The sequence below is a fragment of the Dunckerocampus dactyliophorus genome, chromosome 10 (assembly GCF_027744805.1).
Source record: "Dunckerocampus dactyliophorus isolate RoL2022-P2 chromosome 10, RoL_Ddac_1.1, whole genome shotgun sequence".
Lineage (NCBI taxonomy): Eukaryota > Metazoa > Chordata > Actinopteri > Syngnathiformes > Syngnathidae > Dunckerocampus > Dunckerocampus dactyliophorus.
The window spans coordinates 27,896,863-27,924,841 of NC_072828.1; the positions used below are offsets into that span (position 1 = coordinate 27,896,863).

Genomic DNA, 27,979 nt, shown 5'->3' on the forward strand with positions numbered 1-27,979 from the left:
AGAACATACAAACCCTTTATTTTTAAAATCACAGATATTAAAATTCGCAGATTTAGTACACTTTCAAACCGCTAGAATAATGCATAAAGTTAATAACAACTCGTTACCCAAAAACCTCATACAGTATTTCTCAATCAGAGAGGAGAAATATGATCTTAGAGGAATATTAAACAAAAACATTTATATGGGAGAACTACGCTGAAAACCCACAGCATTTCCGTGTGTGGAATTAAACTATGGAACGGATTGAGTAAAGAACTCAAACAAAGTACAGAGATGAGCAAATTCAAAAAACAATACATGCAGTTGATGTTTGCTAAATACAAGGCAAAAGAGTCCTGATTGGTCTATCAGGTTTGTTATTTTATTTTATTTATTTTTTTTTAAAATTATTTTTCTTTGTTTTGTTTAAAAAAAAAAGAAAAAAGCTTTGTTCTTTTTTATTTATTTATTTAGTATTGTCATTATTATTATTATTAATGTATATGTATATGTATATATATATATCTATATATATATATATATATATATATAAATTTATTTTTCTTTTTTTGGGGGGAGGGCTATCTCACCGTTATCTATTATGTGTTATCCTGACTATCACTGAAAACATGACATGGAATGCAGGAAGTGAACATGTACTGTACAAGATGTAGATTGGAAGGGGGGTAGGATTAAATAAGCTTTGCTTCTTCCTACTCCTTTTGGACATGTAGAACTGTGAAGAAAAAAAAAAGAGTCATGAGATGTATTCCATTGTAACCTTCATGTTCAAATAAACTAAACCAAACCAAACCAAATCTTTTAATTAAAAAACATTCTCAGCAGATTACATCCACTAGATGGCAGCATGGGAGCTTTTGGGTTGAACATGAACTAGACCCATTGTGTGTGCGCAACATGAGTTATGCATTGACAAAAAAATGGTGATGAATAAATAAGTGCACCTGTTTCTAGTGTGGGAGTTTCCATGATAACATAAGCGTACTGATGGACTAATGCCTAAAAGTGTATAAAGAAACGTGACTTAAATTCAACGACCATCCCTCATTAACAGTCTGGCCAGTCTTTTATTGTCAATAGAATTACACAACAAAATAACAAATAATCATTTTTATAACAATTTAAATGTCCATAAAAGAAAATACCTTTGCCTGCAGTGCACTTTAAATCATATCAACACTATAAAGCCACAAAGTGTATGCTGACCAGTAAAAGAATGTTGATGTGTGCGCGCGTTTTAGGGACTTGGTCGCTTGTTACTTACAACTAAAGCCTGTAAGCGCAGCTGTAAAATGATGCACCTTGTGAGCATGTCACCGCTGACTGAAAAGTACAAGTCTGGATTTATGCTGAGAGTTTTTGGATGCAGGACTGCAATGGATGACGTGTAGCCTAGATGGTACCGTACGTCTCCATACCGCTGTGCGAGTGACGCAAGTGTCAACAGTGAATATATTAAAAAAAACTAAAGAACCCAGCAGAGTGGCATTCCCCCTCCCTTTCCCAAACATCAGTGCAAAGAACTGGAATTTCTCCAGCAAGGTTAATCAGGCAACATCAGAGAAAAAGGTGGAAGTGCTGTAAACGCTTCAATCTGACATCACTGCATTCATACAAGGCATGGCTAGCTTTGACACCGGCCTGGCTGTAGCGCAGCCGCTAACTCGGTCCTAACGCTCGCACCGCCGCGATCATGAACTCACCTGCTCGTTGCACGTCTGTAGCTCTGCAGTTTAAGCCTGGTAGCTAGCGCTGCAAAATGTTTTGGTTGAGTGTCTCTGTGGCTAAAACAGCTTTAAAAAAAGGCTCAATTAAAACAATAATTGGCAAGAATGTACATTGAAAATCAGTCATAAAATTTTTTTAACATAAAAAAAGCAATTGAGCCATTTTAAACCAAAATCACACAATTTCCAAAATGCAACAGTTGCCAGAAGTTAATTCCCGTAAATGCTCCAATTAACGCCTCTATTCAATTAACCACACAAAACGTAGGCGTCGACAGCTGCGGCTGTAGGCAACCTCCCTGATGTGTTTTTTATTAACGCCACAAGATGGCAGTAGCTGCACTTGAAGTATCGCGAGTGGTTGTTACCTGCCTCTGCATGCGCTTTAAAATGCTGCCGCTTACAATCAACTCATCTGTTATTACAACACTGGTTCTGTGTTGTGCAATAGAACTTTTGAATAAATGACCATGCGGTCAATGATAGAGTTTCGCTTTCTCATGCACTCCCCATCATGATTACAGTTTACAAATGATGTTTTTAGAGACGATGGGTTTCCTTTGCGGTTAAGGTCAATAAACACCTCTAGCTATAATTAGAGCATTTACGGTATAAATAAAAAAAAAAAAAGACAAACATCCAACCTGGTTATTTGATTAGCTGTCAAGTACGAGTCTTCTTACCGCTAAAAGGAGACAAGTTAAGTGCCAATAAAAGTGAACAATCTTTGGCTTTCTGTTGTGCGGAGCTGCAACATGGCTTGCCTCCATATTAGAGGAATGAACACTGGTCTCACCTGACATGGCAGAAAGCTGCCTGAGGCACCCCCACCCACCCACCCACCCACCTCCACATTGGACACGTTCTCCAGTGTTAAGTGCTAGAGTGAAAGGTGCTAACAGAAAACACTTGCTGCAAACAGCAGTTAGTTTGACATAGCAAATCAGGAACGGAGTCGTTACAATCATGGTCGCATTGTGCTCTTCTTCTTTGTCGTCGTCTTCTTCTTGCCTCCATGCTACGTTCCGCCCCCCTTGTCCTCTTGCTCTTCCATGTTCCTGCGCGCCATCCTCTCTCGGCGCTCCGCCAGCCGCCGACATCGAGGGCAGGCCATGCTGGCCTTGAAGCAGGCGCGGTGGTAACACGCGTGGCACTCTGGGAAGAGGAAGGCAATAGAAACGCATTAAGAGTGGAAATGTTGTATAGAGGCACAACAACAGAGGGAGCAAACATCACACAAGTAACCAGTCCAACCAGTTTGCCTCAGGGAAACGGTGTCAACCAATCACAGCGAGCGGGGCGCTATAAAAGGCGCAGAGGTGTAAAGCAGCGAGGCAGTAGGGAAAGAGGCGGCAGGTGGGTGAGACGGAGCAGGTAGCAGCCGACCACGCCTTCGACGAGTTCAGACACAGAACCACTACACAACTTCCTCCTTACTGTATATCATCCTTTCAGACACAAAATGAACTTGACAAGGAAACAATTCCCCGAGAAAAGTGTTTATTACATGACAAGAAGCTGAAACAACAGACTGGAAACTTAAAACTTCAAAGTAAAATGTTAAAAAGGAGATGGCTTCACAGACAAGATGTGTTGGAATGGAATGAATGTGCAGAAGGACGAGCTGAGAAATGATGCTGCGGCTCGGAGGCTTCATTATGTGACAGCAGGCGTGTCCTTTTCCCACCCATACATTCCTGCCTCAAGGCATGCTGGGTAGCTTGTGGTAATCTTTCTCCAAACATTCTGCCGTGTTTGGCGCATTTTTGCTAGATTGCAAAATATGTTGAGGAGGTCGTCAGAGAAGTAAACAAGGAGGAGTTAACATCATCTCGATAGCCAATGTTTTATTGTTCATAGCTCACATTGTTGTTGCAGCTGGACTACCCAGCATGCCTTGCGGACATTTGGTAATAACAGTTTTAAGTTGTGTGCTATGTTTAGCGCTCAGTTGTTAATTTATGTGATGCGTTAACTTGCTGTGGATGTGTTGTGTTTCCGTTTTGTTGCACCGTGAGCAAGTATGTTGTACCGCTTAACGCCACATTTTTTAACCCAATGTGGCCTGCAAGTCAAAAAGTCTGCTCACCCCTGAGCTGAGACGTTATACATGTTTCAAGAATAAACTGCTGCTCAGCTTTGTGATATACAGTCAAACCTGTCTTAGCGGCCACCTGTATGTAACGGCCACCTGCCTATAGCGGCCACTGAAGAAGAAAAAATCCCCCACAGAAAATGTGCGTGTTGTAGACCCTGTGTATAGCAGTCACCTGTCTAACCTGTCAAAATACCGACTCAAGCAGAAGCTTCATGCACGAAAAGGTTTTGTTTTTTAAGCAATGAAGCCGCCGTGTGTAGACTTTAATTACTGAGTCGTAGCTCAGTCACAATCATTCACAAGATCCACACAAGCTGTCAGTTGTTCGACATAAAAAAAGCCGTCTTCTTACTTTGCAATGCCGCCCTGAAAAGATTCAATGACAGCCAAAACGGTAATCTTCCCACTTTGCAATGCCGCCGTGAATAGACTCTAAAATGGCCAAAATACCTGAATAAAACATCTAAAATTTAACTTAATTGCCGACTAATTAGAGAATAGAAGCCCATTCAATAAGAAAGGAGCGATGGTATTGTTAGTTTACTACGATCTTTGCAACTCCTCCTAGAATTCTAATATTTCAACTTTATGCAACTAAAATGACGTTATTTTTCCTCATAATATTACAATGTTATCCTCGAATTCTCTCAGTGGCCCCCGGGCCGCATATTGAGCAACGCTGCGCTACAGCGTAGTCACCACACCGACCCTCCCGATTAGCTCTTTAGCTTCCTGTGTAGTAGTTGTCAACAATGGCGACTGTTTTAGGCAATTTCCCTCCATGAATTGTTGGACATCTGGCGACCCCAGTAATGGGGTGAGGAAGTCTTATGTACTCACATTTGTGGGTTTCTTCGCACCTCAGTTTGTTCCATTGTTTCTTTTGTTTTGGCCAATTTAAAAATAACACATTTTTATGGGCATATGAGTTACTCGTGTCATTCATTGGTGGTCCATGACAGTAACCCCCGCTTTTCAGGCAAACACTTCCAGCAGCGCCGTGACGCTGTAGCATAATGAAGCCTTTACTTAAGGAACATCTCCACCTGAATGAAGCCAGCCACCGGAGCAAACAACTGTTCCGACAAAACCGTCCACCAGCTGTGCAAACTGTCAAAGTGCAGAAATTCCCAAACAGCTGAGAAGAAGAACCACCACCAGACCGGCCAAAGATTTGTGGCAAGCTCAAGCAAAAAGGAGACAACCTATACAACACCATCACATTAAAACAAGACTTCTACTGTACCAATTACTTGCAAGTCACTATCAGACTGACCTTAAGATAAAACTATATTATTTTCCTAGATAACCGACTGAAGAAAGCAATCGTCTTACGTTCAGGGTTTTGAGATTTACACATGCACTATTTTCTTATAGTCAGGTCAATATGGTTATTTGCTGATAAACCACACATTATTCAACTAACAAGGAGGTTTTAAGAACTTAATTCATCTTTGACATGAAAAAAAAACAAGCTGGTGCTTCCCCAAAGAAAAAGCGGAGGCAATAAATAACAGAAGAAGCAACATAAGCCTTGACTGTCGTCAGTTGCTACTTTAGTAACGCATTCATTTAGTCACGCACTGGACTCCTGGGATTTAATCCTCATCAGCATTCCCCCCACCGCCCATGTCCTCCTCACACGTGTGCCTGCCTCTCGTGATTCTGCGGGCTCTGCGCGTCTTGCGAGCTCGCCAGTTGGACTGAACAGGAATGGAATCCGCTTGGCCGTCGCTCTCGCTCGGCTCTCGGGAGAACAGGGCCGACAGTTTCAGCACTTTCTCCGTGAGCCCTGCCTCCAAAGTCCCGCCTCCTGTCTCCGACAAACGTCTCTCAGGCTCTTCTTCCTCTTTGGCGTCGTCCTCAGAGCCTCCTTTCGAGAAAGTCTTGGCTAAGCTGGCTAACCACGACTCCTTTCTAACTCGTCCTGTTTCCACCTCATCTAAACTGTCCTGGCTGCTGCATGTCTCGCTGTCACTGCCTTTCCTGTCGCTCTTGGAGAGGCTCTTCTTCAGTCGCTCGAAATTGAGAATTTTCAGTAAACTGACCCGTCTTGCCTGCCCGTCCTCACTTTCCTCGCTCTTTGACCTTTCTTTGGTACAAACCTCACTTCCCTCCTTGCTTCCATGATCGCTTTCCTTCCCTTCATCCTTCTCAGACTCGCTCCCTCCAGTCATCTCCTGCTCGTCCTCGGTTCCTTGATGCCAGGAGAAAGCCTTTACCAACTTTCCAGGAGAGAAACTCCAAAATATTCCCCCTTTTCCCCGTTTTGCTTGCGCTGTGTCCGTGGATTCATCTCGGTCCCCGGGCTCATCTGATTCTAAATCGTCTTCCCCGCCCTCCCCGCCCTCCCCCTCCCTCCGGTCCTTTGAGAGGGCCCTCGCCAGCCGACGAGGCTTGGAGATCTTCCAGTCTCTCCAGATAATGGGAGCAGAGCGGCGGCGAGGGGGCAACTGTAGGCCTCCAAGGCCTGCTACCAGCAGAGAGGGCTCACCTTCGCAGCGCTGGCACTTGCTCAGTTGGAAGGGGAAGATGATGTCTTTGTCGTTGCCGCAGAACTCGCACACGAAGCCTTTCGCCTGGCACAGCTGGAGGAGATCAGTGGAGAGGTGAGCAAGAACTGGTTGTACCGGACACAGCTGACTTTACAATGCTTTCATGGCAACTACAGTATCTTACCACACAGCCTGCTACGTGCATGGTGCCCAGTTTAAGCAGCTCCTTCATTCGGGGGGCCAATTCCCCATTGCGCACAGACGTGAGGTCATTTAGGGAAAACAGGTGAAGGTCCTCTGTCAGGTGACCAGGAAGGCTGTCGAAGTGCTCAAGAACCCTAAGAGAGGACATGCACGCGCGAGCGCGCGCGCGCGCACACACACACACACACACACACACACACACACACACACACACACACACACACACACGATACAGGAAGTCACATTTTGTCCATTTTGACCCGAATTATGGTGAGGATACCAATAAGCTTACTCATTTGCAAAGCGACAGGTCTTGAAGAGATTTTTCATATGAAACAGCTGCATCCTTAAAACCTAAAAATGAGGAGAAATTGGAGGATTATTTGTTTTTAATTAAGTTAGATGAGGCAAAGGCATATACGTTTGATTTACTTCACATTAAAAATATAAATTTCAGACATTTTCAAAAGACAACCCCTTCAGTACCGGCCATTTTAGACAATGTTGACTTATTTTTTTTCAAGGCACAATATAATATTGTGTTCTATGGCTATATAAACATGGAACCTACCGAAAGAAAGATTCAACTCACAACAAAAAAAAAAAGCGAGAAAACCAGCTTGTGGTGAAAAGATACATTTCTGCTTGAAATGTATCTTTTCACCACAAGCTGGTTTTCTCCCTTTTTTTCCTCCCTTTTTTCTCCCTAACTTTCACTTTGACACAAAAATTTTTTGCTTTTGTGACAGCTCAAATCTCTGAACAGCTACACCACAACGTAAACAAGAAATAAAGGGTTGTTTTACATCCAAATCATTTATTTACATTGTGTTGTCATTGACTAATATTTAAACATGTTTGATGATCTGAAACTTTTAAGTGTGACAAACATACGTCCGCTCAGCATCAGCTTAGTAAGCTCAATGAAGCGCAAGAACAGCTTCATTTATTCATTCTGCTTCCAATAATGACAGACCACACATCTTCACTATTAGGATCATTCACAATCAGCTGTTATATTTTGGTTCTGAGTCGCGGCCCACACTTTATTTCCACTTGAAACACAGACTGGAATTACAAATCACTCACCCGGACGGACTCCAGCGCTTTCACCTTCTTGTAGAGGCCGCTATTGATGTCATTCGGGTTGAAGAGCGGGTCGCTGGCGATCTTGCTCAGCAAGTCACGGGCAAAGTTGCTCACATAGTATTTGCCAAAGTCCCACTTCATCAGAATGCGACCGGGAACCACAGCCTGGGCGTTCTCGTGGCAGCACTGGCAGAAGTAACGGCCGATGTACTCGCAGTAGCGCAGTCTCTTAATATAGTCTGTGTAATAAACACAAGGCTGAGTCGCTCGCTATGCAGATGTGTCAAGGGGAGGGAATAGAACAATATTGTATTGTACCTGGGTCAACGCGGGTGCCGCAGCCAGCACAGCGATAATTCTGTTTAGCCACTATTATCTTCCTCCTGGAAGAAGAGATCAGATCACTATATCAGGGGTGCCCAAAATGCGCCTGTTTTGTATTGGCCTGCGGCACGTTCTAAAAATATCATTTACCATGAAAACAAAAAAAAAAATACTAATAATAAAAATTAAAAAAAAAAATAAATATAAAAAATAAAAAACAGCAAAAACTGAAAAATCTGCAGTAATTTTACAAGAATAAAGTTCCAACATTAAGAGAAAAAAGCTGTAATCTACTGAGAAAAAGTCGCAATTTTACGAGAATAACACAGTAATATTATGAGGAAATTTAATGTCATTTTAGTACCATGAAGATGAAATATTAAAAAAAAGATGTTATTTTTTTCATTTTGTAATATTATGAGAAACAATCAAATCAACAAATAAAACGATGTCATTTTGGGAAACCAGGTTGCGTAAAAAGTTAGAATGTTATGAGAATAAAGTCAAAATATTGAGAAAAAAAGTCGTATTCGATGGAGAGAAAAAAAGTCGCAATTTTACGAGAATAACGTAATGTGAGGAAAAATAATGTCATTTTAGTAGCTTAGAGTTGAAGTATTAAAGTTTTTGGGGGGGTTTTCAGTCGCAATAAAAAAAAAAAAAGAAAAAACAAAACAAAATGAAGTTGTCATTTTTGCAAAATTAGTTTGGGGAAAAAAATTATAATATTATGGGAATAAAGTCAAAATATCCTGGGAATAAAGTCATAATATTCCTAAAAGAAAATTTACGAAGATTATTTGCAAAGAATGTAGACATTTTTGGGGAGTAAAAAAAAAAAAAAAGAGGAAAGCGCAAAGTTGATACTAATATGCTTTTTCACCTACTGTATGTCACAAAGCTCAGATGCAGTTTTTTCTTGAAATACTGTATATACTTGTACAACTTCTTAGCACATCTTTCTGCAAAATATCAAAGCGGCCCTTGTATCCTTTCATTTTTCAGTACGCGGTCCTTGGTGGAAAAAGTTTGCACACCCCTGCACCATATGAAAGTACTGTAGAAGGTCCGTTAACGCTGCTGCTGACATACTTGGGCGGCGGGTGAACGTTGAAGATGATCTGCGGCCGTGGCGGCGCCCACTCCAGGTTCCCTCGTACGCGAATTCGTAGCTTATAGATGTCTGCGTGTTCCCCGTCATCGGGGGAGATGGGCAGAGAGTCTGGGATAGGCAGCAGCTGAGAGACCACAATCAAAAAGGATGTTTAGACTTGGCTGTCATGTGCCCAGTGCTTCGGGGTAGCGGGAAGGCGAACCTTCTGTGGGGCGTCCTGTTCAGGAACCAGCCAGTCAAGCTCGGAGGCAGCGGGGAGCTGCATGCCCTCAAACTGTCGGAGCAAACCCATGGCGACGGACTCGGCCGAGTTGGACTGAAGGAAGGAGGTGGAGCTGTAGAAAAGGAGAAATGATTGGATTGATGCAGGCAATTATATTTTGACACAAACCAAGAGGAGGTCATCTCACTCAAAATAACACAACAAGTAACACATTCACAATGTAAATGCACAACACGGGCTACGTGAGTACAGGAATAAACGCTTACCCAATTATATACTTGCAAAGCAATACTATTTTACACAAATGTATAACCCACAAGGCATGCTGGGTAACATACTGCCAGGGAAGTGTGCGCGTGGACTTCCCAGCATGCCTTACGGGATATAAATGAGCATAAAATGGTATTGTTTTGCATGTATATTTGTGAGAAAGTAGTTCGCCCCACTATTTGAGAAGCACTGCATTAGTGGATCTCATTCGACGTGCATGTGTACCTAAAGAAGCGTCCGGTGAGATACAGGAATGCACTTACATGGACTCTGAGCTCAGAAAAGACCTGCTACTGGAGCTTACACTCCGCTTGATGTCTGCTTCTGGAACACATGGCAACACATACACATAAGAACACATCATCATCATCATCATCATCATCATATGAGTGTAGGAAAGCTGGCATTCAAAAAGGAGAACCAGGGAAATAATGTCAGGACAAACGTGTCTATACTACAAGTATCAGCAGCAATCAATCGGTGGAGGATGGTAGTCATTCACCGTGTGTCACATGACACTGCTTACTAAAGCTAAGCAGCACACAAAGCAAGATATCATCATTACACAAACAATATTATAATAAAACTATCTCTCGTGCTACGGCGGGATCTGTGTTTTGCTCATCTACATATAATACGCAATAATATAAAAAGCAGTTAGAGGTGAGGATGGGTCAGGTGCGTGAATGCGGTGAATGCAGTGAATGACATCGACCAGGCTTTCTGTTCATAAACAGGACAGTGGTATGGATGAACAAGAAGATTAGATGGCAGCTACGTAAGACTATGCAACTAAGCAATTCTCACACGAGCATCAGCACCCTCCAAGAACACCTGAGCACTCGACACCAACACAGGCAGACAGCGAGCTCGACTCAAAATTGAAAACTTCAAATCTCCTCCCAGTATATTCCATAGTATGAAGGAAAAGCTTCAGTAGTGACAATTAATTCAACAGATATTTTTAGCAGCTAGTCCTGTCACGATAACACATTTTGCCTGTCGATAATTGTGCCACAAATTATCATCAATAATCAATGTTATCAACATTTTTTGAGACCATTTTTTTATTAATTATTGTCATGAGAGGTGTAATTCACATTTGAACCACTAGATGGTACTCAAGTACAGTGTGCCTGTGTGAGCCACATTAGCTTGACACAGAAGTTGCCTGTATGTATGTTGTTTAAAATGTATGCCATATTGAATGGTTTCATTTCTTTTGTAAATGTAGCGAGCAACACTGTCCGTGAGTGAGCACCATTTTGCACCGTTCTGTTTATATGTACTTTGCCGACCTAACGCGTCAGTAAGCGTTGACTGTCGGGACGAAGGCTCTGCTGCCCGAGGCGCCTCCATCTGTAGTTTTTTTTTTCCCCGAGTCGTCGGTGTTCATGCTCTCACCTTGTTCATTCTGTTTAAAAACGAAATATTCCCACACTAGGGGCTGTTGCGTTCGCCTTAGATACCATCGCTTCTGTGCCTTCATTCATGTTAGCATATGCTTTCCCACAAGGCTAATTTAGTGCTAGCACTCTGTGTCCACTCACTAGCAGCCCTGCCTCCACAAAGAGGCTGAATGAGAGGAGATGAGGGGCCACTCTCTCAGTTCATTCCACTATAGAACCAATGCACACAGACAGACGCAGAGTGAACCCTCTTTGTCATCCACCCTGTGTGATACAGACGGAGAGACGAGCAGATGAAACACACACGCATACATGCACATGTCAATTTATCGAGGGCGTCATAATTATCTACCTGTTTTTGTTTTGTTTTTTTATCGTCCGATTTATCGATTATCGTGACAGGCCTATTACCAGCTGTTACCAAAAGCAAAGAGGCAGTTGCCAATGAACTGAATAGTGTTAGCCAGTTTCCCAGGAAGGACTATAAAAACAGACGTTTCAGTTTGGAGTCAAGCTCACTGCGTTTCCTCCCAGAGGAACCCCACCCCCTTTTACCAGCCACCCAGCAGATACCTGAGAAAAGGGAGGCAAGTGACAGGGAGAGGCCGTTCTGAGAGATCGCCAGCAGGGACTGACCCTCACAGCCATCTGAGAAACAGAAACTAACACTCAGCACAACCGTCACCAAACAGCACAGAGAAAGACTGCAGGTTTTGCATGCAAACACACGGGACACATGTACAAAGAACACCCTCACCTGGGGCCCCGAGATGCAACACCATATCAGACGTGTATCCCCAAGAACGACATCGGCAATTTCGGTTCGACACCAAAACATTTCTGGTAATTGACCCTCAGCTACATCTTATGTACGACAGCATTCTAAATCAATGTGCTGCAACTGAAATAAGTGCTTCCTAAAAATTGGACAATCACTACATTTGACAATCAGAATGATTGCATGAATTCACCGCATGTATACGACTTCATTCGGGGGTGTCCAAAGTGCGGCTTGATTTCCATGCTGTGGCTCTTTTATTTTTTAGAATTGGCCCGCGTCACATTGAAGAAATAAAATTAAACAAAAAAACACCAGCAAAAACAGGGAAAAAATATAGCAAAAAGGCAACATATTTTAAGCCTTTTTACAAAAAATATAGTTTTTTTTTTTCAAAAACACTGTATATTCATCAATAAACCATTGCTGTTTTGTGGTTGAATACGGCTTATTATTAGTAGTAAAAAAAAAATGCATATTTAAGCAAATTTTGCATCTTTTTTGCATAAATTATCCATTTTCAACCATAAAAATGGCGAAATGAAGGAAAAAAAAAATAAGAAGGGGGAACTCGTCCAATACTGATATGTGAGTCTATATTAGGTCTTACATATGTCTTATTTTCTCTTATTATGCCTACTACTTGGGGTAATACAAATGTCAAGGTGACTATAGGGCTGTTATTTCATGTCTAGAGGGCTCTAGTAATGTTAAAACCGGTATTTAGAAGGTCATGAACAGGTTTTCTATGCTTCACCTAGGTAAATATTCCATTTATAAATATGAAATGCTGCTTCAGGGAAATTCACTTACCACAGTCGGGTTTGGAACCAATTAACCGTGATAAAGGAGGGATTACTGTACATTTATAAAAACACTAAATTGGCCCCCCACATCCTTTGATTTTTCAGCTTGGTTGTTTTTAGGATCCCCCTTCCTTATTTAGATGGTGTTTGACTGTTTAAAGATCTGATTAACACATTAAGCAAATCCCTCTTGCATGTATACACTTGGATCGATTGATCACTGTTTATACCGACAAGGGGACAAAGTAACCTGACAAAAGCTGAAATATGTCAATATTTTTTCAACTATACGAATAGAACATGTTTAAGTGGCGGAACGTTCTAGAAGATGCCAGTTTTAATAGGTGACTGATGCCTGAGCACATTGAACACTCGAACTGCCATATTTTAACAGCAAAACTTAAAGGTTTGTATTCACAATTGAATTAATGTCATACATTTGTATTTCATTCGTTGATGACCTGTGGAGGAAACCTCCAAGGAAGATGTGGACTGAGGTCAACTCTTTTGTAATCCAATCCCATCGCAAAAACGAACATTTTATTCAGAGCAAAATATTAAACTAGAGCGCATAAATGCCTACGTACACCATCCCTAGACTAAACACACCCTATCAAATTGTTATGGCCCTATAATTCCTAGCTACGGACAGATACAATATTGCAAAGTCATCAAAACTTCACCCGCTGCTAGTCTGCACCTTTTGTATTTACAGTTTGCAGGGTAAATGATTGATGGGAGACATGTTTAGTTAGCAGAATGAAGGCAATGTGGTGATTGGGTTATGAGTACACATACATAGACGCTGTGGAAAACTCCAGATCAATAAATGTTTAATGTCTTTTTATTACCTCGTAGTTCACACTCCTCCACCTCCTCAGCGGAGTCAGAGTCAGAGAGGCCGTGAAGGGAGTCCTGGGAGCTCCTTCTCGAGCCGCCGCTATCAATCGAGTGGAAAACTAAAAGAACAACAATGGAGACATGAAACTGAACGGTTGAGTTGCTGTCTTGCTGTACATGTGACCAAATCAAGCCAGAATTCACCTTTTCAAAAACAAATTGACCAAAATTCTATCTGCAGTCCGACACGTATAAATAAACACAAATGTGCCTAAAATAAAGAATTTATTTATTATTACATGGTGGACCGCTTTATTTTTTAGGCCCAAAAGGGTAATTTCTATGAAAAATGGGTGCGTTTATGTCAACATGCATTACAAAGCATTCAAACGCACACAGTGACTTCCAGGTCAGTGCAAAGTAAGCTTCCAAATGAAAGCACGGCAACATTAACCTGGATTCTACCACAGCCAATAATAAAATGCATCAATTTGTTATTTTCTTTACATTTGTAGCTACCAAGGATCTTTACTGAATGAAGAACTGCCACAATAAAGTCTTCCTAGAAGTGTCAAAAAAGGAGACAAATCCTAGATCAGGGGTCACCAACTTGGTGCCCGCGGGCACCAGGTAGCACCCCACGACCACATGAGGTGCCCGCAAGCCTGCTTTTCATTCAGGTTTTCAGTTAATAATGAAAGAACAGTAGGAAGAAATGCATTCTGAAATACAAAATGTGAGTTGTGGACACCAGCATTTTGTTAATGTTCTGGTAAAACAAGCATATTCGCTTTGTTTGGGTTAAAAATAAGCTCTGAAAATAAATGTTACAAAAATGAGTAGCTCTTGGCCACTTTCATTTTGTTTCACTCTTCCACATTTTTCCAAAACATACAGACCCTTTCCAAAAAATTAGAATGTCATGGAAAAGTTGTTTAATTTCCATAATTCCATTCATAAAGTTAAACTTTCATAGATTATAGATTCAGGGCCCACAATTTAAACGAATTCAAGTGTTTGTTTGTTTATTTTTACGTAATTTGGGCTTCCAGCTCATAAAACCCACGAAAACAGGAATTCAAAAAATTAGAATACTGTGAAGAAATCACCATTTACTTCTCAGTTTTTGCAGGAAAAAAAAGAAATTAGGATCACATCAAATCAATCAAAATATGGTACTTTCAAAACGATATGTCAATCTTCCGACACCTTCTACACAGAAGTACAGATGACGTCTCAAGAAGCCTTTTCCTCGATGGACAACTCCTGTACGACTGAGAGCCTACACAGACGCATTGCGACCAACTTTGGGAGAGACATCCTTCTGCTGGTACGTAGCTTAGAAAAGGCCACTCTTAAATTAGCAGATTTAAGGAACCACCTCAGATTTAATCTTAGATGCAGGCAGAGTAGGTTAATCCCCAAATGCATGAGGCAAGCGTCCCTTGAGCAAGGACACTTGGCAAGGAAAATGCAACAAAACTACATCAGAAAAATACAGAATTTGAGAATTAGGAGACTTAACATAGAGATAAAAAATAAACAGTCTGAAGTAGAAACCTTCTATCAGAGATTGCAAACCAAGCTTACGCACGAAACCTATCAGGAGGTTTGTGAATTTACCAAATCAGGTTATATGAAGCACCATAGCAAAACCAAAGAAAGGCATAAGGGAAAATTCCAGAAACTTCTATCGGAAAATCGACCACAGCTTGTCGTAAACACTAAGGATGGGGGGAATCAGACCAATACTAAAGAAAATTGGATCAAAAATCTGTCAGACAGAAGCCTCTCGGAGACAGAGAAGGCAGTATTAACCAAGGGTCTCAACTTCTCAGTGACTCCTAAAACGATACCCACAGTAGACTATATCACAGCAGCTGAATCGGCCATCAGGAACAATAACCTTTCTAGAACAGAGGCAGGGGACCTTCGTCTGAGAATATCGGCCCTTCTCAGTAGTGCCAAACCACCACTGTCCAATATCACGTTAGGTGAGAGGAAAGCATTAGCGGCTCTGCAGAAAGATGAGAGCATCACCATCTTACCAGCTGATAAGGGCAGATGCACAGTGGTTCTCAACACATTGGACTACGAAGAAAAAATAACAAGTCTAATTAGTGATGCCAACACATATGAGCAACTTAAAAGGGACCCATCCAGTAGGTATAAGAAAGAAATCATACACTGTCTCCAAAAGTTAGAGAAGGAAGAACTAATTGACAGACAGATGTATCATAGGTTATACCCTGGGGAGGCTACACCATGTATCTATGGCCTTCCAAAAATCCACAAGGAAGGGTTTCCCCTCAGACCCATTGTCTGTAGCATTGACTCTACCACGTACAATGTAGCGAAATATGTAAAAACAGTCTTATCCCCATTGGTAGGCAACACTGATCATCATATAGAAAACACAAAAGGGTTTGTGGCGAGCATCAAAGACCTCAGATTGGAGCCAGAGGAAACTTTGGTGTCTTATGATGTGACTTCACTTTTCACATCTGTCCCCACCTCAGCAGCAGTCTCAGTGGTGAGGAAGAGACTGCTCGAGGACTCAACTCTGCATCGGAGAACAAAACTTAGTGCTGACCACATCTGCCAATTACTGGAAATTTGCCTTAACACCACATATTTTCAGTTTAGAGGGAAATTCTACAGACAAATTCATGGTTGTGCTATGGGCTCACCAGTCTCACCCATAGTGGCGAATCTGTACATGGAAGAGATGGAGAAACAGGCTCTCACATCCTTCTCAGGGACAAAACCAAGGCACTGGTTTAGATACGTGGATGACACCTTTGTCATAATCAAAAAACAAGAAATTCAGTCTTTCACAGATCACATCAATGCGGTGGACACCAATATCAAATTTACTCGCGAGGACACTAAAGAAAACCAACTAGCCTTCTTAGACTGCAAGGTAATTATAGGAAAGGACAGACAGCTACTTACAGAGGTCTTTAGAAAGGCCACACACACTGACCAATACCTGCTTTTTGAATCAAACCATCCACTACAACATAAACTAGGGGTTATTAGGACCCTCCAACATAGAGCGGAACAAATACCAACTAGTGCTGAGGGAAAGAAAAAGGAGACACAACATGTCCAGAGAGCGCTCTCAACCTGTGGGTACCCACGGTGGGCTTTTAACAAATGTCAAAAGAAGAGAGTAGGGAAAGAAACCCAAAAGCCCACAGAAGCAAAAAGGAGAGGAGTGGTAGTCCCTTATGTAGCGGGGGTCTCCGAAAAACTCCAGAGGATCTTATGGCAACACAAAATTCCTACCTATTTCAAACCAGTAAATACCCTGAGACAAAAATTAGTGCATCCTAAAGACAAGGCTCCAAACCAGAAACAGAGCAATGTGGTCTACTCCATCCACTGTAAAGATGAGGAATGCAAAGAACACTACATTGGGGAAACTAAGCAAATGCTCCAAAAAAGGCTTTATCAACATCGCAGGGACAATGCTAGTGGTCCTCAATCAGCAGTACATCTACACCTGAAAGCTACCAATCACTCTTTTCAGGACAGCGAGGTAAAGATTTTGGCCAAAGAAAACAGATGGTTTGAAAGAGGAGTAAAGGAAGCTATTTTTGTCAAACAACAGAACCCATCATTGAATCGGAATGGTGGTTTGAGGTTTAATTTGGACCCTGTGTTCAGCAGGTTACTGAGACCAAAACCCACAGCTCTTAGTCTTGCAAATGAGGTGAAGGCAGGGCCGAGCCAGAACAATAGATGCTAACAAGCCAGTATCAGAGTCGTTCATACCCAATTCAGGGAGCGACACTTCCCTTTTATCGTAGGTGTGAATAACAGGATAGGATTATACCACTGCTCCGCCCAGGCTTAGTGTAACGAACCAATAGGAGGAGGGTGTTGGCACACCAATTCCGCCCACTCTTACTGTATTTAAGGCCTAAGCTACCAGCACTTATTAGTTTGCTGACGAAGCTCTTCAGATGAGGAGCGAAACGTCCGACACCTTCTACACAGAAGTACAGATGACGTCTCAAGAAGCCTTTTCCTCGATCAATCTTCAATACTTGGTTGGGAATCCCTTTGCCTTAATCACTGCCTCGATGCCACGTGGCATTGAAGCAATCGGCCTGTGGCATTGCCTGGGAGTTATGGAAGCCCAGATTTCCTTGATGCTTGCTGTCAGCTCTTCTTTGTTGTTGGGTCTGGTGCCCCTCATTTTCCTCTTGGTAATTCCCCATAGATTCTCAATGGGGTTTAGGTCCGGTGAGTTGGCTGGCCAGTCAAGCACTGTGATGGCATGGGCTTCAAACCAGGTTTTGGTGCTTCTGGCGGTACGGGCAGGGGCCAGGTCCTGCTGGAAGATGAAATCTGCATCTCCATACAGATCCTCAGCAGAAGGAATCATGAAGTCCTCTAAAACATTCTGGTAGACTGTTGCGGTGACCTTGGATTTAAGAAAGCAGAGTTTACCAACACCTGCACCGGACATTGCACCCCAAATCATGACGGACTGTGGATATTTCACACTGGACCTCAGGCAGCTTGGGTTCTGTTCCTCACCCGTCTTCCTCCAAACCCTTGGACCTTGATTCCCAAATGAAAGGCACACTTTACTTTCATCGGAAAAGAGGACCTTGGACCACTGGCCAACAGTCCAGTCCTTCTTCTCCTTGGCCCAGTGGAGACGCTTCCTTACGTTGGTTCAGGTTCAGAAGTGGCTTGACCCGAGGAACCCGACAGTGGTAGCCCATCTCCCGGATGCGTCTGAATGTGGTGGTTTTTGAAGCTGTGACTCCCGCCTCATTCCACTCTTTCTGGATCTCTGCCAGATTCTTGAATCTTCCCTGTTTGATAATCCGCTGAAGCCCACGGTCATCTCTTTTGCTGGTGCATCTTCTCCTGCCACATTTTGCCCTTCCTCTAGACTTTCCATTGATATGCTTGGACACAGCACTCTGTGAACAACCAGCCTCCTTAGCTATGAACTTTTGTGGCTTACCCATCCTATGGAGGGTATCAATGATGGTCTTCTGGCCAGTTGTCATGTCTGCAGTCTTCCCCATATTGAACCCAACTGAGACAACTGAACCAAACTGAAGCAATTTAATGACACCTGGGGAAGCCTGTGCAGGTGATTTGACTTTAGTAGATGATTAGTGTGTGACACTCAGTTTAAAACATTCATGCCCTGCAAAATTTGGGCTGATTTCTTCACAGTATTCTAATTTTTTGAATTCCTGTTTTCGTGGGTTTTATGAGCTGGAAGCCCAAATTATGTAAAAATAAACAAATGAATACTTGAAATCGTTTAAATTGTGGGCCCTGAATCTATAATCTATGAAAGTTTAACTTTTTGAATGGAATTATGGAAATTAAACAACTTTTCCATGACATTCTAATTTTTTGGAAAGGGTCTGTATTAATTACTAAATCATTATGTTTTTTGGTTGAATACAGCCCATTATTAGTAAAAAAAAAAACCGCATATTTAAGCAAGTTTGCCAAAATTAAGCATTTTCAAGCATAAAAACTGCTAAATAAACTAACATACAAATAAAAGGCATTTCAGAAGACACATTGTGATGATATGTAGTATTGTACACTGGTCAATAGGTGTCAGTAATGTTGCTGTAATGTTCAGTGAGACACACAAGCACCAGACTTGATTGCCGGAACAACAGGATTTGATTGCTGCTGTGAATTATCACACAACAGGCACAATAATCCTTAACACAGGCTACTGTTACAACCGTGAAATTCAGTTAACATGGCCCGGATCCAATGAACCGCATTAAATGAGAGATTACTGTATATCGTTTCCAACTGTGGTCCCTGTGTGTGTAATGGCCACGTGTCCCGGTATATTTATATAGTCTGTCCTCGTAAGCAAAGTGTTTAAGTGTGAGTGGACTGCATCTTACTGTGCTGGGAGGCCGTGCAGGGCGGCAGGCGGTTGCGGCGGATCTGCTGCCTTCGCAGGCGGATCTTCTGCTTGAGCTGCTGGATCTCAGAGTCACTGTCTCCTTCTTCCTCGCCCTCCTGCTGCTGATGCCGCAAGTTGTACTTCATCAGCTCGATGGCGGCAATGAGCGACTCGCAGATGCTGAAATGAGCGTTCTCCTACGTGGACAAAGGTCATTACAAGGGTTTAGACTGTTTACGTCATCACAGTGAGTTCTGCATCAACTGGCATTAATGGTGTACCTTTTCAAGGTCAGCGCAGCTGCCAAAGTCCTGCTCTGACAGGTAGCTGATGAGGCTCTGGCCCTCTGACGGCTTCCTGAACAAGCCATCTGAAGCCCTGCTGTACTGGGACCCATCTGAAGCAAACACGAAAGCATAATCCCATCGAGTAGGTTAGAGTTGCTGTTTCGGTTATTATATGCTAACTTTGACTTTGGCTTATTTGCAATGCACAAAAACAAGAATATCATGTTTCTCCTATGCATGCAGAATGAGATGCGCTGTTGTCAGGACTTGTCAACTCACGAGACTCCATGTAACGGGAAGCGGGCGTGCTGGCATCACTGCGTTGAGGTGAGAAAGGGTTGTACTCCTTCATGCAGCAGTCATCGCCCGTCGATTCTGTGGAATAAAGCGTGCAGATTAGCCATACCTCGCCCCAAAATGTCTTTATACTCATTTATGGAAACATCATGCATCAACATATGACAGCTGTCTTTTGAAACGCATGGGCACAGTCGATTCGATCGCATGCAGAGACAAAACATGGCTGCTGATCTTTGATATGACAATGAATGCATGTATGAAGTATGTTTCAGAGCTCAACAGACAGCCCACCTTCATCTTACAAGGCTCTTGTTTCCTTTGTACGTGACATTACATCTTAAAACTTAAAATGTGACTCAAACACATACAAAAACAAAAATGGGGCACATGATGGTCTCAAAATCCACAAATGCAAGTTCATATGAGGGATGGAGGGAAATGCATCCACATGCGGTGGAACAGAAGAAGGGAAGAAAGGGGTCAAGTGATGGAAGTACAGCGTAGCTGCACTGCCAACCTGCTACCGGATCCTCTATTATTATGGTGATTTTCCGGTGAGCCGCTCCTTCGCACAAACGGTAGAAAAAAAGAGAGGTAGAGAAGACAGAGAGCATCAACCAAGAAGGAAAATCAAGCGTTAACTGAGCAGTTTTGGGTTAGAGAAAGGTCACAACCAGGATATTGAGTTATCATTGCTATTCCGCCAACAACATTCTCCCAGGATCTATTATAATCCAACAGTCTTATTGGATACTTCTGGAGACTCTAATAACTCACCTTTCCTGAGTTTTTGGGTAAGGCCTGTGTCGGAAAACGAACGGGTGTGCCCCCGGGAGCTTCGAGCCGGCCCTCTCTGCCCCTCTGAAAAAGATGAGCGCCTGGGCGCGGGTGGAGCCTGAGAACATCCCAGCATGGACGGGTCCTTGCTCTCGCTGGGCTCACTGCTCTGCGTGGAGCTTTGAGTGCTGCGGCGGCTGCGTTGGCCCAGGTTACCGATGGCCAGGTACTCTGGACCATCGTCATAGTCACAGTCGCCTGAATCGCCCGTGTCAGGCTGAGGGGAGGAGGGCGAGGGAGATTCGGAAAGCGAGATGGAGGGTATGGATGCGTGTCCAGGAGGGGGCGTCACACCCCCTTCGCTCTCCTCCGGACTGGTCACGCACACCCAGGGAGCACCCAAGCTGCTGGCTGATGAGGTAGAATCTACAACAGAACACAGCAGGGAGATGAGGTCACCTTCTGGTCAGGTTTTGCTGATTGCGGCAGGACCGAAATAATGCTAGCAACAGTGTAAGCACGGAGAAACGCGGGTGGCTGAATGCACACATTCTTCCTTCATTAATAACAAGCAGTCCTATTATGGCCCATCAGTCTATCCATACACACACTGTGGTCCATTCATTGCACACTCCTACAATGGCGTTCTTTGTATAACCATTACACAACAACATCCAGCATATCTTAGCAGCAAATCCTTATTTATAAATGGGTGGATGTAGGTATTTAAAATGTAAACACGGTGTGGTTGAAAGCTGCATACGTTACAATTACAAATTACATTTGAAAAGATAGGAGAACATCCCGGTACAAGTCTCTACAAACACAAAAGGTCAGTCATCCCTTGCCACGTTGCACTTCCCCCTTTCCCAAATATGTTCATTAAAAAAATCCGATCCAATTCCTCGCTGTTTCGCAGTTGACTACAGACTATTACTAAAATATACGCATATTTAAGCAAATGTTATGTTTTTTGACCTGAATTAAATATTTTCAAGCATACAAATGGCTCAATGAGTGAAATATAAATACAAGGCATTCAGATGACATACTGTACTTATACATTCAAAGACAAAGGCCTGGGTGCGTGTATCTAACATAGCATCATTATCATCATCATTGAACAAGTTGCAGTATTTTCACAGGTTAGTGTTTGTGTGTAAAAAGCTGTGTGTGTATGTGTAACATACAAGTACGGTAGGTATTACTATATGCGCGTGTAGCAAGTGTATCAAATGAAACAAACCAGAGACCAGGAGTATGTGTGCGTGTGTGAGTCTATATTATGTCTTATTTTCTGTCATAATTTCTACCATATTGGGTAACATGAGTATAAAAGTGACTATCGGGGTGCTATTTCACGTTTAGAGGGCTCTAGCAATGTTAAAAAACATATTTAGAAGGTTGTAAACAGGTTTTCTATGCTCCAACTACAACAATATCCCATCTTGAAGGTATTCACTTTACACGGTCAGGTCTGGGACAGATTAACAGTGATGAATGAGGGACAACTATACCATATTAGCCTGAATATAAGACAATTGCCTTTTCTTCTTATTAAATCAAAGACAAAATGAATTTCTTTTTAAAATAACAACTAGTAGATTTCAATAAGAATATATATTACACTTACAAGTTGCTTCATTGAACAACATTGCCTTAAAATCGGCACCGTAACGCATGTCGCTTGCCGACTCGCCCTACTTTCTCTCTCCGAATCAGTGGTATGTGTGTGAGTGACAGGAAGAAAAGCTCACTTGAGAAGTCAGTTAGTGCAGTGGGCCGCGGCCCGGTACTGGGCCGTGGGTCATTTGGTACTGGGCCACACAGAAAGAAAAAATCATTTCCATTATTTCATTTTTCTTTGATGTTTTATTTTGAAAAGTGGCCAGAATTACATCCGTCTCACTTGACGCATGTCCATTGTGCATGTGCTAACTTTATCTCATGCCACACAGATAGACAACTACTGTATTTTTACCATTTTTCTTTCACCTCATATTTGGTCTCAAATGCTGATACTATGTGGGAATGCATAAAGGTAAGTTTTGATGGCTTACTGAGCGCTAATGTGTACATTTGTGTGAAGTGAATTCATGCTAGCGCACTGCCTTTTACCACACATGTCAAACAGCGATGTAATAATCTTTCTGCAAAAACTTGGCTGGAACTTGAACTGGTGGATGGTGGGTCGGCACTCATTTTGATGTTATTCATGTCTTAGTTTTACACAATACATAATAAATAAGATCAATTAGATCGCTATATTGTACAAACCCCCCCCCTCCCCCCTTGTGTTGTGGGAACACAAGCCGGTCTGTGGGTCAAAAAAGGTTGGGGACCACTGACTTAGTGCACAAATGTCTACAATCTGAAAATAAATGACTTTTTTTTTTTTTTTTTTTTTTTTAGAAAACAAATAGTGTGCTAATTTCAGGTCAGTATGGTGTTACGATATCGGCACCACCCCTGGCCAAATTGGGCATCTAAGCAGAATTTTATTTGGTGTCACATTACTTGTCCCCCCCCCCCCTCCTGCCTGTGGCTGACTTGGTGCTCTAACGTACAAAACGTGCCTGTTCGAATTAGCAAGCTTTCCTTACTTGTGCTGTTGCTGTTCGGGGAGCCGACTGCTGCCATGTTCCCGTTGGTGGTGGCGGTCACATCTCGGAGAGAGCAGTGGGATGTGGTGAGCCTCCGGTTTAGAGATTCTTCTGCCGGTGCGGAGTCTGCACGTCTCCATGCCCCGCCGGCCCCCGGCAACACACACAGGCTCTGGCTCTTCAACAGGCCGAGGCACGGCGGGTTCTTCAGAGGGGACAGCTGCAGGAGTGAAGGAGGCAAAAACATCAACAAATGTCTCCATGGTCTTCTAAAGCTGGGGAAGCCCATCAGGACGTACACATACGTGACACCCACCCCGACTGTGTCTATCTGGGCCAGCAGTTTGGGGTTATTCTGCTCCACGGCTTCCAGACACTGGAACATGGCGGTGACGTGTGGCTCACTGAGGAGGAAGGCCTCATCTGGAAAATCCCACATTTACGGCAAGAAAGTGATGATGAAACACCATAAAGGCAACCTGATGACCCGTCCCAGCTTACCGTGGTAGTATTTTCTCGTGTGCCCCACGTGCCTGAGCAGAGGTTTGAGCTGCGCTGACAGCATGTGGACCTGCAAGCTGTGAAGCAACCAGCGCTCTGCCTTGTAGCTCTCACCGCCACTCTGCACCCTGCTGCTCAGTACCGGCTCCAGTTGACTGAACTGTGGACAGACGAGGACAGACGATGAAAAACACCGTCATGGGGGACACGCGAGTGTATGCGGTGACCGCACCTGTTCAACATGGGAGGCGAGGTGCGGGCGGATGCGACGAACACACCACACAAACGGCCAGTAGTCTCTCTGCTTGTAGTACACCTGACAAGTATCGCAGAACACAACAAATGAACTAAAACGTTCTCTCCGCCATTGGCCCGAGGACTGAAAATAAGCATGTTAGCCTCGTGTTCCATCCAGAGAAGATCAACATGTGCCTGTACATGTCAGCGGTATTTACTTTGGCACATAAGAAGACATTCACTTTGCTCTAAAGTCTGGCACAATGTTACAATGTCACACGCTGAGCTGGTTTCATTAGCAAATATTGATCTAATCTTAAGACTTTGGCAAAGGGAACGCGTGACGTAAAAGTGCCCCCGGCGCCCTGACCTGCTTGTTCTTCAGTCCATGGCTGAGAATGTTGTTCATGTCCTTGTGCAGGCGCTGCAGGCCGCCATAGCGGGACCAAACATTGGGGTTGTTTGTGGACAGGAGGCCCTCCACGGTGGTCTTCAGGCTGGACAGCAGCTTCCAGAGCTCCCGCCTGCGATGCGGTAACAACACGAGAAGAGGAAGTTTCGGAATGAGGAAGGATGTGGAAGAAGTGCTGGCATTAGCAGCGCTGCGGCTGGAATTATGACGCATGTCAAGTCCGGACTGGACATCTGCACGGTTCCGGTGACTTTCCAAAAAAAACACAGCCAAATCATCACTTATCTTATCATATAGCGGGCGCTACGACAACGGCAAAATGCATGTCCGTTACAACAATATTAATAAATGTGCTAATGTGCTACATCCAGCATTCATTTATTCATTACAAGTTTCGGTTAAACTTTCACTCCACTATTTATTGACTCGTTCATCTTTTCTCTCTGCTAGGTTTACCTTATTTCATTTTCTGTTCATTTTAAACTTTTAAATTATTATCACCTATTATTTACTTGTATTTAAAAAAAAAATACTACTTTTACTACTACTATTACTACTATTAACAATAACTATAACAATAGCAAGTATTATTTTTAGTAGTAGTAGTAGTAAATTAAGAAAATAAATAATGACACTAAAATAATAATTAGATTAGAATGTAACAATAATTATGATTGTTATATATTAATATTTAATATACATTATACAATATGTTAAAATATATAAGATTAAGTATTACTATAATAATCATATAATTATTATTGTTAAATGATTGTCATTATTTATGTTCTTAACTTACGAGTTACACGTTGCTCCAGTACTCCCTTATTTCTTCATTCATCTTTAACCTCCGCTAATTTGAACTCATTTCATTTTCTGTTAATTCATTACTAATTCAAAATTGTATTTACTTACAACAACTATTATTTAGTTGTATTTTAAACCAAATAATAATAATAATAATAACAAAAGTATTAATGAAATTATTCTAATTATAATGGTATAATTATTTATATTATTTACATCTTTTATTCTTATTTTCTTTTCCTTCCATAACTGAAACAAGCTGCAGCAAAAACACGATTTCTCCTCCTCCCATTAGCTTCTTTTTCAGCGTGTCCAAAACAACAAACCACAGCATGACTGTTCCACACAACTTGGAGCTTCAGCAGGCGCATATCTACTTCCTGCCTTTCGCCCCAAGTCAGCAGAGTGAAGGCTGTCGGGAAGCGCTGGCTTAATAACAGCGACAATAAAATGTCTTTCATCAGCGGGCGCAAGCGCCTGATGCATTCCTCAAGTGCTGGGCAATTAACGCCGGTCATGCGGCTCAGCTGGCGTGCTCTTAAACAGTCAGCCCTCAAGTGTGTCCCCTGGATGCAAGGGCCACACGAGGACGAGCGCAGGGCTGCTAAGTTTCACTGAATGTGTCTTCCAGAAAATGCTGACTTGTCAACCTGGACTAAGCGGTTTTTAAACGTCAAAGTGCTTTTTTTGAATATTGTCTTTTTCAAAAAGAAAGATGCTGATGACTCGCGCAAGGAGGCTCGTAGGAGCCATGGTCGGCATGTATTTTTGTATTGTACATAATCGAACATGTAAAAGGCAACATGATGGACAGCACGCGAGAGGCAAAAAGAGGTGATGACGCAACTCTCCGCCAATGCATTGTCACTTCAGAGCAATGGCGAGGCATAAAAACGACCACAAGGTGGCAGAAGTGCATTCGATAAGCAATCGGCAGGGATCATGTGAATGGAAGACTCAGGCGTACAGAAGGTTACGCATTGTAGGGACATTTTTAGCACATGCGCGCATAGTGCAGTTCCAAATGTGAAAACTGTAAATAGTTCACGGCGTTGTATTTGTAAATAAACGGTTATTTTGATGTCAAACGAGCCTTTATTGTGTTGTTTATGTTGTGGTATAGTCGTTTGGGTATTCGAGCTGTCGCAAAAGCAAAAAATATTTGTGTCAAAAGTGGAAGTTTTGCTTGAAATGTATCTTTTCACAAAACGCGGGAGCAGATATTCTCCTGAAACGTATACGTGTTTTACTGATGATGACTAAAGAACGAAATAAGGTACGAAAAAAACTTTTTTTTTTCCTGATGAACCACGGGAGTCTAAGCTTCCTTTTGGTAGGTTCCATGTTGATGTAGCCGTGGAACACAGTATTCTGTGTGCCTGGAAAGATCAGTCAAAACCGTCTAAAATGGCCGCTAATGAAGGGGTTGTCTTTTAAAAAATGTCTGGAATTGAATGAGTTAAAGATTAACATCCTTTTATGCTTGGGCCTGTGTGGGTGTGTGCAAGGCTAAAAAAATAAAAAAAATAAATAAATAAAAAATTTAAAAAAGGTGCAGCCAAGGTGTGATCATGACTGTATTTACTTGCCAAACATGAGCTCCATGTTCGTTTGGAGATATTTACATGGACTGTCTCTCTGTCCCATTGTGTTCATTACAAATTAGTGGATTCAGACCAAAGCAATAGCACTACGTCAGTATGATGATTCCGAACTGCTTGGGTGGCGAAACGTCTTCTACGACAAACTGAACAGTCCAGTTGCGATCGATTCAACGCTCTGAGAATACGATGACCCCCTTCACAGGCAAATTACATACAGAATTCATACAATAATGCAGTAATAATTAATTGTCCACTTCTATTATCTTGACAATATTTTCTATATTATTTAAGAATAAAAAGTGTCCGTACCGTTCCGCTACACACGCACGAGCTAACGATTAATATAAATGTTTGAGTTTACGGTCTTGTTCCTACATGTCAACGAGAACTGTCAAAATTACTGACAGCTAGCTAACTGTCAACACAACATAGCTACGTCAAGACGCGTCATGTTTTTAATGATTATAACGATATTATCGACTAAGTAACGCTATTTTATTTAGCCGTATTGACCGAGGTTCATATTCTGAAGATTTAATCGTGGGCATTGCCTTATGAATATTGCCAAGTTATCGAATAGCCTAGCCCAGCCTAGCCTAGCCTAACCTAGCCTAGCCTAGCAGCGAGGTTAGCATGACAGGTCGTTAGCAAGCCAGCTACAAAATACAATTTAGGCGCACGCGCGCATCAAAATAAGCTCCATTTCCAACAATTAGACATATTTCTTATGTATATGCTGACAAGCTCTTCCGTTGGTATGGTCAACGCATTCGCAGTTGTTACTCACCTGTGTTCCGCCGCCTCTCCCTCCGAAGAGAGCTCCATGTCTTCCGGGCGGAGGAAGTGCAAAGCCGCCAATCTTGAGTCGCTAGCTGCACACGAACGAATGCAAGTTGCTGAGTGTTTAAGTCAGCTGCATTGTTTCTCAAAGACTATACACACACTTCCACTTGTCTTCCATGTCTGCCCCGCCTGCTGTCCAACAAGCCCCGAATCCAAACAGTGGAGTAGGCCGCATGACTTGCTAGCATCAGCAAGGGGGCGGAGGCGTCGAGGTTGAGAGCTATTCAAATACCGATGCGACGATACCAAGGGTAGTATCAGTTATTTATATTGTTGCTTGGTATCGGACTGATACTAAAATGTGCAGTATCACC

At 42.6% G+C, this 27,979-nt stretch overlaps 1 protein-coding gene across 3 annotated transcripts; it reads right to left on the reverse strand.

The window, feature by feature from the left end:
• Nucleotides 1-27,874, reverse strand: rubcn (rubicon autophagy regulator). 3 transcript variants are annotated; one of them, XM_054790230.1, is made up of 22 exons: nucleotides 27,610-27,874; nucleotides 24,370-24,523; nucleotides 23,995-24,078; nucleotides 23,763-23,922; nucleotides 23,578-23,684; nucleotides 23,262-23,481; nucleotides 20,659-21,084; nucleotides 20,399-20,446; nucleotides 19,861-19,956; nucleotides 19,576-19,691; nucleotides 19,293-19,491; nucleotides 13,392-13,499; nucleotides 11,530-11,604; nucleotides 9,811-9,871; nucleotides 9,257-9,389; nucleotides 9,033-9,178; nucleotides 7,935-7,999; nucleotides 7,617-7,855; nucleotides 6,820-6,881; nucleotides 6,508-6,661; nucleotides 6,323-6,416; nucleotides 1-2,885 (listed from the first exon to the last, which is right to left on the reverse strand). In XM_054790230.1, the coding sequence occupies exons 1-22, from the start codon at nucleotides 27,645-27,647 to the stop codon at nucleotides 2,749-2,751; spliced, it is 2,922 nt and encodes a 973-aa protein (XP_054646205.1). In that variant the 5' UTR covers nucleotides 27,648-27,874; the 3' UTR covers nucleotides 1-2,748. The 3 variants fall into 3 exon arrangements, with proteins under 3 accessions (XP_054646205.1, XP_054646208.1, XP_054646207.1); XM_054790233.1 differs by lacking the exon at nucleotides 11,530-11,604 and having other exon boundaries at nucleotides 27,610-27,873; XM_054790232.1 differs by lacking the exon at nucleotides 20,399-20,446 and having other exon boundaries at nucleotides 2-2,885; nucleotides 27,610-27,873.
• Between the last annotated feature and the right edge of the window lie 105 nt (nucleotides 27,875-27,979).

Bases quoted from the DNA above. Each gene is read 5' to 3' on its own strand.
- rubcn (XM_054790230.1), bottom strand. From the start codon at position 27,647: ATGGAGCTCTCTTCGGAGGGAGAGGCGGCGGAACACAG. The intron at 9,390-9,810 runs GTAAGTGCATTC...CCTTTTCTACAG, and splicing joins TTTCTGAGCTCAGAGTCCAT to CTCCACCTCCTTCCTTCAGT. The intron at 7,856-7,934 runs GTACAATACAAT...TTTATTACACAG, and splicing joins CGGCACCCGCGTTGACCCAG to ACTATATTAAGAGACTGCGC.